The sequence below is a fragment of the Notolepis coatsorum genome (assembly GCF_963971535.1).
Source record: "Notolepis coatsorum genome assembly, chromosome: 6".
In the NCBI taxonomy this organism is placed as follows: Eukaryota; Metazoa; Chordata; class Actinopteri; order Aulopiformes; family Paralepididae; genus Notolepis; species Notolepis coatsorum.
Window position 1 is genome coordinate 79,043,480 of NC_140170.1, and position 15,052 is coordinate 79,058,531.

General features: G+C 43.6%; 1 protein-coding gene across 2 annotated transcripts in view; it reads left to right on the top strand.

Moving 5' to 3' along the window:
* Positions 1–15,052, top strand: part of fkbp5 (FKBP prolyl isomerase 5) — a 52,514-nt gene that overhangs the window by 31,583 nt on the left and 5,879 nt on the right. For both annotated transcript variants that reach the window (XM_084316853.1, XM_084316854.1), the window contains exons 6-10: positions 1,752–1,908; positions 4,295–4,385; positions 4,894–4,977; positions 9,005–9,190; positions 11,850–12,089. In XM_084316853.1, the coding sequence (XP_084172979.1) occupies positions 1,752–1,908; positions 4,295–4,385; positions 4,894–4,977; positions 9,005–9,190; positions 11,850–12,089 (758 nt within the window). The remainder of the gene's footprint in view (positions 1–1,751; positions 1,909–4,294; positions 4,386–4,893; positions 4,978–9,004; positions 9,191–11,849; positions 12,090–15,052) is intronic.

Consider the following 15,052-nt stretch of genomic DNA (forward strand, 5'->3'; position numbering starts at 1 on the left):
TACATGGACTGAGGGCCGTGGCCCATGGGCCAAAGAATCGGACCCAAAATTATTTGAAATGGATTTTACATAATGTATAAAATAAATGACAGTATCTTAGGTCTCGGTTGTTCCTCTGAATAATCAAATTATTTCAAAATCAAATCAAAAGCACTGACGTAGACCAGATCTGTAACAGACTGTAGTAGGCGGACCCATGTGTAGGACAACAGAGGCAGAGGCAGCTGAAGAGTTAAACCCAAAACTGGGTGTTATTTAAAGGAACACACCAACATTTTGGGAAATTAGCTTATCGTCTTCTCCAGAGAGAGACAAGAAGATGGATACCAGTTTCCTCTCTGTGTGTTCAGTAGAAAGCTATCTGGCTGCACGTTAGCCTAGCTTAGCACAATGAATGGAAGCGGACAGTGCCGGTTAGCCTTCGGGAGAGGTGTTAGTTGGACAATGCCTAGGCTAACCGGTACTGTCCGCTTCCATTCATTGTGCTAAGCTAGGCTAAAGTGCAGCCAGATAGCTTTCTACTGAATGCACCGTTAGCCTAGCTTACCGTCATTCACTGGAAGTAGATGTGCCAGTGTAGCCTAGTTCCCAACAGTCACGAAATACACTCCAAATACAACTCCAAAACGTTCCTGTAAACATGTTGTGACCTGTGTATTTACCACGTGGAGAAAAAAATATAATAATTAGACATTTTCATTTTCTAAGCAGATTTTATTATTATAATTTTTTTATATTTTTATTTCTCCACGTGATAAATACACAGGTCACAACATGTTTACAGGAACGTTTTGTAGTTGTATTTGGAGTGCATTTCGTGACTGTTGCGAACTAGGCTACACTGGCACCCCTACTTCCAGTGAATGACGCTAAGCTAGGCTAACGGTGCGGGTGTTCCCTGCTCTGAATGCATGCACAGAGAAGAAAAGGGTATGTATCTGCTTGTCTAACTCCAGGGTAGATGGCAAATAAGCTAATTTCCCCAAAAGTTGGCATGTTCCTTTAAAGTGCCTTACACACCACACTTATATATATATAGCATAATACTATATGAAGTATAGATGTATTATATGTTAGTCCTCTTAGGCTTATGTACTAAGTTTGTCATTGATAGGCCAAATAAGGGAAAAGCACCTGAGAGGATAAACTGGTTTTCAAGAAATGCAAAAACAGAGGTAAATCTAATACTGTATGTTGTGTATACTGAGGGAAAAACAAAAGACACAATGTTAAGAGTACACTCTGTCCTGACTGTACTGAGAGCCCATTATGACTTCAGAGGGCTTTAGGCTTTTGGCAGAGATGTCGTCCTCCCTCTGCTGGATCACACATTGCATTTTATCGCCTGTGGTTGTTATTAGAACGACAAGTACCGCTTGGCCCACTGTGTCATTTCGAGAGAGTTAGATAAGTGAAAGAAATTCGAAGGTGTATATTTTCACAACTGAATAAACAACCTGTCCTCGGAGGGAGGGAATGCGGGGCCCTGGAACACCGTTTGAAGCTAGAGTTTGCCCCCGAAAGGTTTACTGTTTCACCGTTTTTGTTTACAGAGGCAGGGCCGGCAATTCTATCTACAAGATTGAATAATAGCAAGAATTACACGTGTAGTGAAGTGTAGTTTTGTAAACTCGTCGCAGGCTCTGCAGATGGAAATAAATCGCCCTCCCTTGAAACTGTAAAACGGTGCACCTTTTTGAACCCCTATGCATTTTCCATTACGATAACATGACGTGTCGTTTCTCCCACAGTGCACCTGGAAGGTCGCTGCGGGGGCCGCCTGTTCGACTCGCGCGACATCCGCTTTGTCGTGGGCGAGTCGGAGGATAAGGGCATCCCTCTGGGAGTGGACCGGGCCATGGAGAAGATGCAGAAAGGAGAGTGCTGTGTACTTTACTTAAAACCCAAGTAAGTCACTGACAAATGATGAAATATTAAGTGTGATCCTTGTCATCTTTTTGCTGTCTTTCACTGCCAAGCCCCCCCACCTTCAGTTTCTGATCAAATGTGTGACTTGTTTTAGAAAGTGTCCCTACTTATGGGTGGGGGGGGGGGGGGGGGGGGTGTGTGTGTGTGTGTGTGTGTGTGTGTGTGTGTGTGTGTGTGTGTGTGTGTGTGTGTGTGTGTGTGTGTGTGTGTGTGTGTGTGTGTGTGTGTGTGTGTGTGTGTGTGTGTGTGTGTGTGTGTGTGTGTGTGTGTGTGTGTGTGTGTGTGTGTGTGTGTGTGTGTGTGTGTGTGTGTGTGTGTGTGTGTGTGTGTGTGTGTGTGTGTGTGTGTGTGTGTGTGTGTGTGTGTGTGTGTGTGTGTGTGTGTGTGTGTGTGTGTGTGTGTGTGTGTGTGTGTGTGTGTGTGTGTGTGTGTGTGTGTGTGTGTGTGTGTGTGTGTGTGTGTGTGTGTGTGTGTGTGTGTGTGTGTAAAAAGGTTGTCCTTCCTAAGGCTTTTAAAGTCTAAATGTATACTTTATCCAGTGTGGTTCCATTAGCAGGCTGTTGAATGTTTAGTTTCTTATATAATAATAATAATAATAATAATAATAATAATAATAATAATAATAATAATAATAATAATAATAATAATAATAATAATAATAATAATAATAATAATAATAATTATTATTATTATTATTATTATTATAATTATAATAATAATAATAATAATAATAAACTGTATTTTTAATAGCACCTTTCATACAAGAGGCATAAAATGAGCATAGAATTGGCATAATTATAATTATAGGAAACCTGCACTCCAATGTTTTTTTGTTTTGCATATATATATATTTGTTTTGTAAGGTTTGTAAGGTTTTAAATTAGTACATTCATTTGAGTAGTGGAAAAGGGGTAGGATTAAATAAGTGTATACTTCTTCCTACTCCTTTTCGAACATGTAAATTGAGTTATGTTTTTTCCCCCCATTGCTATAGATCAATGATTCGTTTTTGTTTTATATTGTTTGTATTTACATGTTCGAAATAAAGATAAAAAAAAAATGCAGTGTATTCCAATGATGCCTGACTCAGGGACAGGTGTTCAGTATGGGGGGAGTCTGAAAGGGAGCTCGTCTGAAACTCGATAAGCGAGGAATGCGCCGGTACCTTTTTCACTCCGATACTTTTGCTCAACAGTCAAGACTTTTAGAACCATTTGTTTGGGGTCATTGGACAAAAGGTTATTGAGGTAGAATAAATCTTTCTTCTAATCTGACCTGCCAGATGGTTTCTGGTACACAGGACCATCTGGGAAGCCTTCCTTTGAAACTGTTTGGAGTAGGGCCGGCACACAAAAAAAGAGACTTGGCAGAATATCTCTGCCCGTAGCTGCCAGTCGTTCCTCAAAGGATGCTGATTGGGCTGAACCACTGTGGTTTTGGCACACGCGATATAACTTGAAGACCTGACAAGATGGATTCTCCATCAGAGAGATAAAACATCCTCCTGTGTCTGAAGAGCTCTTGGCACCGGGCTTTAGTATTTGGAAAATGTTATTATACAAATCCCCCCGTTTTCGCCCTGGTATCAGCCCAATATATCTTGACACCAGTACCGGTATAGTTGTACTCATAAGCCTCCCCTCACTCAAGTGGACTTTCCTTTGTCCCCGGATAAACACTGCAGTGTTCCTCCAGACTGCTTGGACTAATTATGATTAACCACCCCAGGACAGAACATTGATGTATAATCTTGTGCAATTTGGTGTGAGATGATGTAATTTGTGCTCAATCTTGAAATGAGGGGGAACTGTGCTCAATTTCAGATTTCATCCGCGTTCATTCCTACGGTCTAAGACCGTATACTAATAATATCAGTGGACATGAACAACTCCAAATAAAAAAAAAAACAGAGTGGTAAAACTCAAAATGTGTGACGTCATCATCAGGTATAAAGTCTGAAGCTGCTCCATAGACAATGAATTGGGGGACATTATAAAGATAAGACTTTAGAGCACCCAGGGGAACGTTCTGAGTATTTGTTCTGAGACCACTACTATAGAATAAAACTAATTTGGGTATACAACGTATTGTATTGTATTACAAACTAAAACCTATGGGTCCACAAAATCGGTCTCCCGTTCATTGTCAATAGAGTGCTCAGCTTCAGACTATTATGCCTGATTTATTTGAGTAGTGTTCCCCTTTAAGTGCCTCGCCCCTCCCCCCCCCCCCCTCCCCCGCTCCACTCCTCCGTTAACTGGTAGACGTTTGGGTTTCACGTCTGACCCGGGCTTGAACTGGGTTATGTAATTGTCTGGACATAGGATTTCTGCTCAGCCACACTGTACTGTATGTCTTTTCGTAGGTATGGCTTTGGGAGAGAGGGTAAACCGGAATACAAGGTTGGACCAAACACGGAGCTTGTATATGAAGTCACTCTGAAAGACTTTCAGAAGGTGAGCTTTGCTTTTACTTTTAGTATAGTCTCAAAGTCTCAAATATCAAGATATTTTTTATGTATATTTTGAGACAAGGAATGTACTGTATTATACTGCAATTTGCAGTTGGAGTCAACCTTTTTATTTATTATTATACTTTTTTTTGTGTATTTTATAAAAAGAAAACTTGTTTTGACATTTTACATTGTAATTGAATTGAATTGAGAGATAGAGAGAGAGAGAGAGAGAGAGAGAGAGAGAGAGAGAGAGAGAGAGAGAGAGAGAGAGAGAGAGAGAGAGAGAGAGAGAGAGAGAGAGAGAGAGAGAGAGAGAGAGAGACACACACACACACACACACACACACACACACACACACACACACACACACACACACACACACACACACACACACACACACACACACACACAGAGAGGTTGATTTTGGGTTGATTTCCCCTGAATAAGCTGAGTGAATTCAAGTGAACTGTGAATGAATCCTCTTGTGTTTTGCTGTGTTTCCCTCAAGGCCAAAGATTCCTGGGAAATGGACTTGAATGAAAAACTTGATTTGGCCGCTACAATCAAGCACAAAGGGAATCAGTATTTCAAGGTACATTGTTCTGACATTTCATCCTAGCCAATAGAAAGGAGAGGTGCACCGATACCAGCCTTTCCGAGACGATGCTGCACCTGACCCATCGGAGTACTTCTCAGTTTACAGCCGTTTACAGCCGTAATGTCAACTAGTATTAGCCTGTAAAACGACAGGAAGATGCGTGTCATCTATGTTTGTTTGTAGACGGTTTCATCTTGACAACATGCATTTTCTAATTGGACTACATTTGATTTCCTGTCAGTCGTTGATAGTAGCGAATACCGCAACAGGAAATCAACCTCAGTCCAAACTCGTCTTTCCACAAGTGCTTTTAACAGTGGTATAAGAACCAGATTGCTTAGCAAAATTATTGTTGTCGTTGGAGGACTAAAATAAAGCTTTGGTCTTATTATATCTCGACAGTAATCGATAGTACTAAAAAAAACAAGACGTTTGACAACGAAACAAAGGTTATCCTATAACCCTAGTTATGTGAGTTCTGGCAAGCGTTCTGCTCGCTATTGGACTAGCTCATTTATACTTATTGTATACATTGAAAGTATTTTCCACATGCCCCTTACATCTACCCGGCCACGCCCATTTCCGGTCACGTATATAACCGTGACGCGAGGCCGTACTCATCCTTCCCGAGTCTTGAACTTCATTTGAAAGACAGTCAGGGGTCCTTAGTGCGTGAAAGCAGAACGCTTGCCAGAACTCACATAACTAGGGTTATAGGATAACCTTCGTTATGTTTCGTTCTGTACAGCGTTCTGCTCGCTATTGGACACAAGGAGCGGAGCAGGACGCGAAGGCCCGATAAATACACCCGCTGAGGTCCCCTTTACAACCATCAGAACAATGGAGAGGGTCCGGGCCCTCACACCCTTCCTAGTGAGGGGTGGAGGGATAGAACACCGACTGTGCGAAAAAAGGGTGCAGCACCCAAAAAGATGCACAAGGCGAGTAGACCGTGGGAAAAAATATCTACCTCACCACGCATTCCGCTCGCTATAAGTGAAAACGTACGTGAAGCATACAGGTGCAGCTCAATAAATTAGAATATCATGGAAAAGTCAACATATTTCGCTGTATTGATGCAGTCATTTGTGCAAAAGGAGCCCCAACCAAGTACTGAGTGAACATACATGAACATACTTTTCAGAAGGTCGACATTTCTATATACAAAAGAAAAATACATGTATTTTAACATTTTTATTTGTGATACAGACTTTTGGGCTTTCATGAGCTGTAAGACATAATCCTCGAAATTAAAACAAATAAAGGCTTGAAATAATTCACTTTGTGTGTAATGAATCTATAATCTATGAGAGTTTTGCTTTTTAAATTGAATGACTGAAATAAAATAACTTTTCCACAATATTCTAATTTATCGAGCTGCACCTGTATGTTCACGTTACCACTTCCACATCTCGTGGGGTCGGGGTTTCGAACCCTGACTCTGCCAGCGAGGCGTCTCGTGGGGTCTGGGTTTTGAACCCTGACTCTGCCAGCGAGGCCTTAGCGGCGGGACGCAGAGGAGGTCCCAGCCCCATGGACCACCCGAGGAACCCGAGGCTCGACCCGTGCCTGGAGGACCACAAACTACACAGGGGCGCTTAGAGGGTCTGACTGCTAAAAAACAGTACCTCGATGGCCCACCACATAAACCCCCTCCTGGCTGACCACATAAACACTGTTATGCTGCTCGGACAGACCTGAGCGTGCCGGTTACTAAGATAGCTAGTTCAAACCGTCCTCCAGTTGCATCTCGTGGCGTCAAGGCTGCTAGGCCCGACACACCAGCGAGGAAACCGGATGACGGTCCAGGGAACCCCCGCGATGAGCGGTGGAAGCCAAGCGATGGAAGTGCTGGTGGTGATGCCATCTCCAAACTAAATTCACACTAATAACTATCTCCATCTCTCAAGCTGCAGAGCGCATGTGAGCCACACTTTCGAATGAACGACGAGTGAAGGATGAGTACGGCCTCGCGTCACGGTTATATATGTGACCGGAAATGGGCGTGGCCGGGTAGATGTAAGGTGCATGTGGAAAATACTTTCAATGTATACAATAAGTATAAACGAGCTAGTCCAATAGCGAGCAGAACGCTGTACAGAACGAAACATAACGTTCTGTTAAGGGGCAGGAGCTAAAACAACTACATCCAATCAAACGAACAACCAAGTCAACTGATAGGAACAAGCCGGCTGTCTATCAAACCCTCTAGTGACACAAACGCTTGTTATTCAACAGTTGTGCGCGTACACAAAGGCCTGCTGATAACACATCGCTGCCGGCTAGCTACCTAGCGGGGCATCGCTTTGGAGGCATTTTGATGCGTTCTGGTTGGGAAGGGCGTTGTCAAATTTTTAATTTAATTTTTTTCCCTCCTTTTTCCTCCGTTTTTCTCCCATCCCAATGTTAGTTGTTATGCCAATTCCCAATCCCCTTCCTGGTCGCTGCGCACCTACCCCCTACAGTCGGTCTGGGAGAGTGGAGGCTATCACGTGCTTCCTCCGACACATGTGTAGCCAATCAACCGCTTCTTTTCACCTGGTAGCGCGGACTCTCACTGAGAGGGTGTAACGTGTGGAAGGATCACACTACCCCCCTTAGATCCTTTCCTCGCTGAGCAGGCACCCCGACCGAACTGTAGGAGTCGCTGTTTACAACGACCAGGACCCACCCACCAGCTTTCCCACCCCTAACACTGCCAATTGTGTTAGTATGAACGACCAGCCAAGCTGGTAGCAATGCCGAGAGCTGGGCTCGAACCCAGCATCTCCTGCACTAGTGGCGAGTGCCTTGCCCACTGCGCCACTTAGCCGCCGCGTCAAATTAGTTTTAAGGAATTTAAAATATTGAATAAGTTATGCTCAAAATCATGTTGTATTAAAGCAATAGCATGTTTGACCTCATGCTATATGGTGGTTTATTTGCACTCTTGTGCTAATCTATGGAGCTTAGCATTGAACCTTGTCCCAATGACCGACTATCACACCAGTGCCAATAACCTCAATATAGCACTTCCTCTCCTATGTTATTGCTGAAAGGACGGGTTCACTTTTTTCACTCCCTTTAGTATTGAGAAACGTCCTCTCACCAGCCTCCAATACAAAACCATGGCTCAAGTGTTTTATCCTTCAAACACCATGCTACATGTCCTTTTCCAAAATAAGGATATGTCACAATATGATCAGATGTGTGTCTTCATGTGTCCTACCGAGGAAATTATAATTCATAGGCTTTGTGCTATCTAAGTTGCCCACTCACAGTGCGTAACTGGCCTATGAAACTCATTATGATATAGTGAGAGTATTATTATATAATATATTTTTGAAATGGACATGTATTATGATTTTAGAAAGCTAAAACATTTGCCCCATTGGTTTGTCTTGGAGCCTGGTGAGATGATGCAGCACGGTGCCAAGTTTCTTAATACTAAAGTAGGCAGCCTATACTAGTCAACATCTTGCCAGGCAATGTTCAAAGGTATCCATAAAACGAGTGCACTGGAGGTGTGTAAACATGCCCTTGTGCTTAAAATGAATTGGTCTATGATGCAAACTTCCTTTGAAGCTTAACTGCCTGTCAATCAAAGGAGGTTGGACTCATTGCAACTTTGCCAAAACCGAAAGTTAAACTGAACACGGACGGGATATAAACATTGCGAGACCGGTGAAAAACGGTGAAAATGGACTTTGCTAAGGTGAGGTAAGAAATGTATTTAGCAATAACAATAAATAAAATATAAAACTTTTTGGGTGGAAATATCAGTAGAAACATAAGTGAGCTCTTGGATAAGAAAATAAAATTAACCTGCCCTTTAATTATTCTATAGTACTAATAAAAAAAATAAAAGGATTATAGTGTAAGTGGATATACAAATACTATATACAGTATAAAAAAAATAAAAAAAAGTGCAGTAAAACAAAGGGCAGTATTGGAAAACCACTTCAATAAAAACACGTGTTTATCTTCAGTGAACGATGTGGCGAGGCGGAGTAGGTTGCCTGACATTGGATTCCTATCTCAGGCGGGGCGGTACCATCAGGCTATCATCCAGTACCAACGCATCGTGTCCTGGCTGGAGATGGAGTGCGGAGCGGGGATCGAGCAGCATAAGATGATCCGAGACTTCCTCCTGATGTCCCAGCTCAACCTGGCGCTGTGTTTCCTGAGACTCAAGGAGTATTCACACGTAGTGGAGAACTGCAACAAAGTAAGCACCGCATACATGTGATGTATCATAGCACGCCGTCTCTTACTAGGAGACGTGACATATGGCTTTCTGGTTTTATGGGTTTACGGTTTATGGGAAGATTTATCGCCCGTGGCCTACTTTTCCAGAGATATTTGTTTAGTACATTTCCACCACATAGTGCAGTCGTTCTTGTTCTTTTTTCACGTGTGACTCCTGAAAACAGACACTTTTTGCATAGACAGAATGATGATATTTTGACACCAGATAATGATCAATAGTTCCCCTGTTCAGGCTATGTCACTTGATTCATAATTGGAGGAGGGCTTTATAGGCTTCAAATGTTCCTCATTTCACAAGCAAAAACAAAACATCTGTACCAAGGATATTATTAAGATTATAAACATGATTTGTAGTGCCAAATTTCCCTCTGGATGATTAAAGTATTTCTATTCTATTCTATTATGTGTTCATGATGTGGCCACCGTAAATGTCCAACCCCCCCCCCCTCCTAATAGACAGTCTCCTCCCCATCATATGTATATATTCTTTGTTAGGATCTATGGGTAACACTAACAGTACCGTACATTTGCATAATCGTACATATCACAAATGTAACAGTACTATATACCTGTATGTCATGTATGTCCCTATGCCATAAATGTCATGATGTCATGTATGTTGTGTATGTCATAAATGTCACTATGAATTGAAAATGGGAGACCCTGATGTAAACAAGACAAACGTCTTTCTCTGGTCTGCATCCCCTTAACAATTGTGTGTATTGAGCCGTACTGTATTGTACCCATTCTGCAATCTGTTAAAGGGGACATACATTATAAATGGCTTTTTTCAGTATTTACCATTGTTTTATAGCAATAGGGGTTAGTATCAATGGGTCTGTGTCTCTAATTACCATATTGACTCATCAGTCTAGTCTCGAGTTCACGAGATCTTCCCTCACTCAACTAAGCTGTTCTGATTTGACGGTATTCCTGACGTGAATAGGGTACTGATCTGCAGTAAACCCCCTCTATGGTTGTAGTGCATAGTGTAACCCGACACTTCCTCAAACGGGTTTTGACAGGCAGAGAACGAGCGAGAGGGAGAGAGAGAGATAGAGAGGGAGAGAGAGAGAGGGACCGGCGGGAGTCGCGGGACCGTGGAGAAGTGTGTGTAAATGTGTGTGCGCCATCTCTCTCCCTCGTCAGGGACACACACACACACAAACTAGACTGCGTGTGGGCGGCTGGGTGGCGCAGCGGACATTGCGCTCGTCACCAATGCAAGAGACACCGGGTTCGACTCCGGCTGTCGGCGTTGCCTCCGGCTTGGGCCAGTCGTCATACTCAATTGGCAGAGTTAGCGGGTGGAAGTCGATGGGTGGTAATCTGGACGTTGTGGACAGCGACTCCTACAGGTCGGTTGGGGACGCCTGCACAGCAGAGACAGGAAATGGCGGGGGTAGTGTGAGCCTCCCACACGTTACACCTCGCCAATGAGAGTCCGCGCTGGCAGGTGAAAATATGTGACAGGCTGCCTCCTCGTGTATCGGAGGGGACACGTGATGCAAGGCTTCTATCCTCCCTACAACCGGCCAGTGGGGGGTATATGCGAGCAACGTTCAAGACAGGGACTGCGTGTGTGTCGGGGACGTAGGCATAGTAGTGTAACCTGACACTTCCTCAAACGGGTTTTGACAGGCAGAGAATGAGCGAGGAGAGAGAGGGAGAGAGAGAGAGAGAGAGAGAGAGAGAGAGAGAGAGAGAGAGAGAGAGAGAGAGAGAGAGAGAGAGAGAGAGAGAGAGGGACGGCGGGAGGGACTGTGCAGAAGTGTGTGTAAATGTGTGTGTGCCATCTCTCCCTCGTCGGGGACACACACACACACAAACTTGACTGCGTGTGTGTCGGGGACCCATCTCTCCTCTCTTTCTCCCTCGTCCGAGCATTACACACAAACTTGACTGCGTGTGTGTCGCCTGTGTCGGGGACCCATCTCTCCTCTCTCTTTCTCCCTCGTCCGAGCATTACACACAAACTTGACTGCGTGTGTGTCAGGGACCCATCTCTCCTCTCTCTTTCTCCCTCGTCCGAGCATTACACACAAACTTGACTGCGTGTGTGTCGGGGACGCATCTCTCCTCTCTCTCTCTCTCTCCCTCTCTCTCTCTCGCTTGATCATTCTCTCTCTCTCTCTCTCTCTCTCTCTCTCTCTCTCTCTCTCTCTCTCTCTCTCTCTCTCTCTCTCTCTCTCGTATGTATCACGCTGTGTGGGTGACTGTGACTGAAAGCGCTTATGGGCGGAGCCCATCCAATAACAGCCTGAAATCCTGAGGCTGGAAAATTATGCTTTTGAGTACTCCATTAGAAATATAAAACAATGATTTTTTTTTTTAAATCAACCTTACAGATGTGTTCAATAGACTCACAGGAATTGTGTAAAGTTGCCCAAATAGTGCAAGGAATAGCAATGCATGTCCCCTTTTTTTAAATAAAGTTTTCATTCATTCATTCATTCATTCATGCATTTCTATGTCTTTTCACATTTTGCAACCCAGACCTGCAACTCCGATCCCAAAGAATGTAACACTAAACAAAACACAATACTGTAGATGTGTGTCTCAATTCTCTGGATATGGATTTGTAACAATAGAAATAAATAACAATGTGTGTTTCGCAGGTGATTGAGCTCGATGGGAAGAACGAGAAGGCTTTGTACCGCCGTGGAGAGGCCCGCCTCCTTCGGAATGAGTTTAGCCTGGCCCTGGCAGACTTTCGCCAAGTGCTCCAGGTCAATTCCTCAAATCGAGCAGCTCGCTCTCAGATTACGCTCTGTCAGCGCAAGATCAGGGAATATCACGAGCGGGACAAAAGGATCTACGCCAACATGTTCCAGAAGTTCGCAGAACACGATGCCAAGGTCTGTAAAAATAATTTAGTCCGATGAAATGCAATGCAATGTGAACAAGATAATTTCTCTCCAAAACCAAAAGTGATGACCGGAATGCCATATATATATGCCTAATAATATGCTATATAATATTATATGGCAAACTTTGTGTGTAATTTTTAAATAAGCGTAGGCCTATAGTTGACCCGTTAGTTGTACAATCACAAAATACCCAGAGATGCGGCTTCTCATGGACAACATGTTTGCCTCAAGGACAGATGAAGTCCATCATATTGGAATTTTCCACACTATTTCACCTACTCCTCCTAAGCTATTCACCCGATTCTCACAAAATGTACTGTGTGCCACCAAGGGACCGTCTATAAACGTATTATTTAAATAGTTGAAATGGCCAAATTCTATGGCCACCTGATTGAATTTCACAGAAACCCATTAATGGCTGTCTCCTCTTTAGTTCGATTTGACCATTTTTATTCTCCATGCTGAATGAGATATTTTCTGAGAAATGATAAGAATAGGCCGTTATTGAAAATAAGAACTTGTTCTTAATTAACCTGCCTATTCAAATAAAGGTTTGATGATGATGTTCCCCGGTAGCGATAGATAGTCAGACCACCAGCCCTGATTCCAAACTCTAACCTTAACCAACTTCGAAAGAGGGCCTAAGCTTAACCAGTTCGAAACAAGGCGGACATTAATAATTAATAAAATAATAAAAATTAATAAAATGTTCAATCAATCAATCAATCAATCGGGGAACATAGGACCCGGGGAACATAGAACCCGGGGAACATAGGGATGACCCCACGCAGGGGGCGTCTATACTTTCCGTAGCCGCATTTCTGCAGACCCCTCTCTGATTGGTTGAGCCCATTTCTGCAGACCCCTCTCTGATTGGCCGAGCGCGCGCATGCGCATGAGCCAAGCTCCTCTAGCCAGGAATCGAAACTCCGTTAAGCTCCAGAGAGAGAGGCTGAAAACCCACAGTTCTTGCCCGACGGATGGGAGCCGAATCCCGGATCCGAGTTTTCTGATGAATAACCCCAAAACAGGGAGGTCGCGAATGCAATTTATACGCATGGAAGTATTGATTACGCCGTAACGAATCATTAAAAAAATATACCGTTAACTGGAATATGTTGTGTGTGCCTTTACACATATGTTGGATTATGTAATTGGTTTGTCATTAAAAACCAATAATAATCGCTAGCATCGCCGGCTTCGCTGACCAGAGCTCTCTCAGATTAAAAGTTTTAATTGCAGCCTGGAACATACATGTTTCGGAACCAATGTGTAACTAGACAGTTACAATATAACATTTATATTAATTAACCCAGTTAATGCCTTAAGAGAAAGAGTCTGGTGGTCAAGTCACTTCTTCGGATTGCTACGGACTTTACTCCTGTTGGGAAACAGCGATGGTCTGTGCTCACCACACGAGCCGGCGTCTACCCCCGAGCTTCATTTTACCAATCAGAGAGGGGCTTCGCTCAACCAATCAGAGAGGGGTCTGCAGAAATGTGCTCAACCAATCAGAGAGGGGTCTGCAGAAATGCGGCTACGGAAAGTATAGACGCCCTCAGGGGAGGTCTGCACTGCATTCCTCCAGCTGATTCATGTACTTCCAAGCTGTAGGGGCGATCAGCTTCCTGATCATGAATGAATGAATGAATGAATGAATGAATGAATGAATGAATGAATGAATGAATGAATGAAAACTTTATTTAACAGATTGCAGAATGGGTACAATACAGTACGGCTCAATACATACAATTGTTAAGGGGATGCAGACCTGAGAAAGACGTTTGTCTTGTTTCCATCAGGGTCCCCCATTTTCAATTCATATAGACATTTATGACATACACAACATACATGACATTTATGGCATAGGGACATATAGGTGTTTAGTACTGATACATTTGTGACATAAGCGGTATTCAAATATACAGTACTGTTACCCCTAGATCCTGACAGAGTATATACATATGATGGGGAGGGGACTGTACATTAGGAGGGGGTGGGTGGGTGGGAGAGAAATATACATACGGCGGGGAGGGAATATATACATGCGGTGGGGAGGAGACTGTCTATTAGGAGGTGGTGGGGGTTTTGGGCATTTACGGTGGCCAGTTTCGAATTGCAGCCTCCCGTAGGTGCTCTTTAAGAGCGGTTTTGAATGTGGGCAGGGATTCACATTCCTTTACAGCTTTGGGTAGGGCGTTCCACATTGTTGTGGCATAATTGCGAAACGTGTTTAGTCCCTTGTTTGAGCCGAATCTGGGTTTAACATGATTTGTTGAGCTTCCTCTGGTGTAGTGGTTGTGGTATTCACTGACCTTTGGGAAGTATTTTGACATGTACATGGGCACCCCGGTCGTATAGTGTATCTTGTAGACCAGGCCCATTGCAAGTTGCTGTACTCTGTCGTCTACTCTAAGCCATCCTAGGTTGTCAAAGTGGGCAGGGGTGAGGTGGGTTCTGGGGTTCAGGTCAAGTAGTAGTCTGACCAGTTTGTTTTGTGATGTTTGTAATTTTGTTTTAAGCGCCTTTGAGGTGCTTTGGTACCATGAGGTGCACGCATAGTCATAGTACCCTTGAATGAGTGCTCCTGCCAGAGTCTTCAGGGTATTCTTGTTTACCAGAGAGGAGATCCGGTACAAGAATCTAGTTCGTTGGTTGACTTTCTTTATTACATTGGATGCCATTTTGTCACAGGAAAGATTTGCCTCTAGGATGGAACCCAGGTAGGTAATTTCGTCTTTCCTTGTGACAATATTGTCACCCACTGTAACTGAGAAGCCGTCGGTCTTGCTGAGTTTGTTATTTGAACCGAAGAGAATGGACTCTGTTTTGCCCATGTGTAATGATAGTTTGTTATCAGCGAGCCATATGCAGATTTTGCCTAGTTCCGAGCTGAGGGTTTTTTCAACCTGCAACTTGTTCTTGTCAGAGACCAGCAGGGCTGAGTCGTC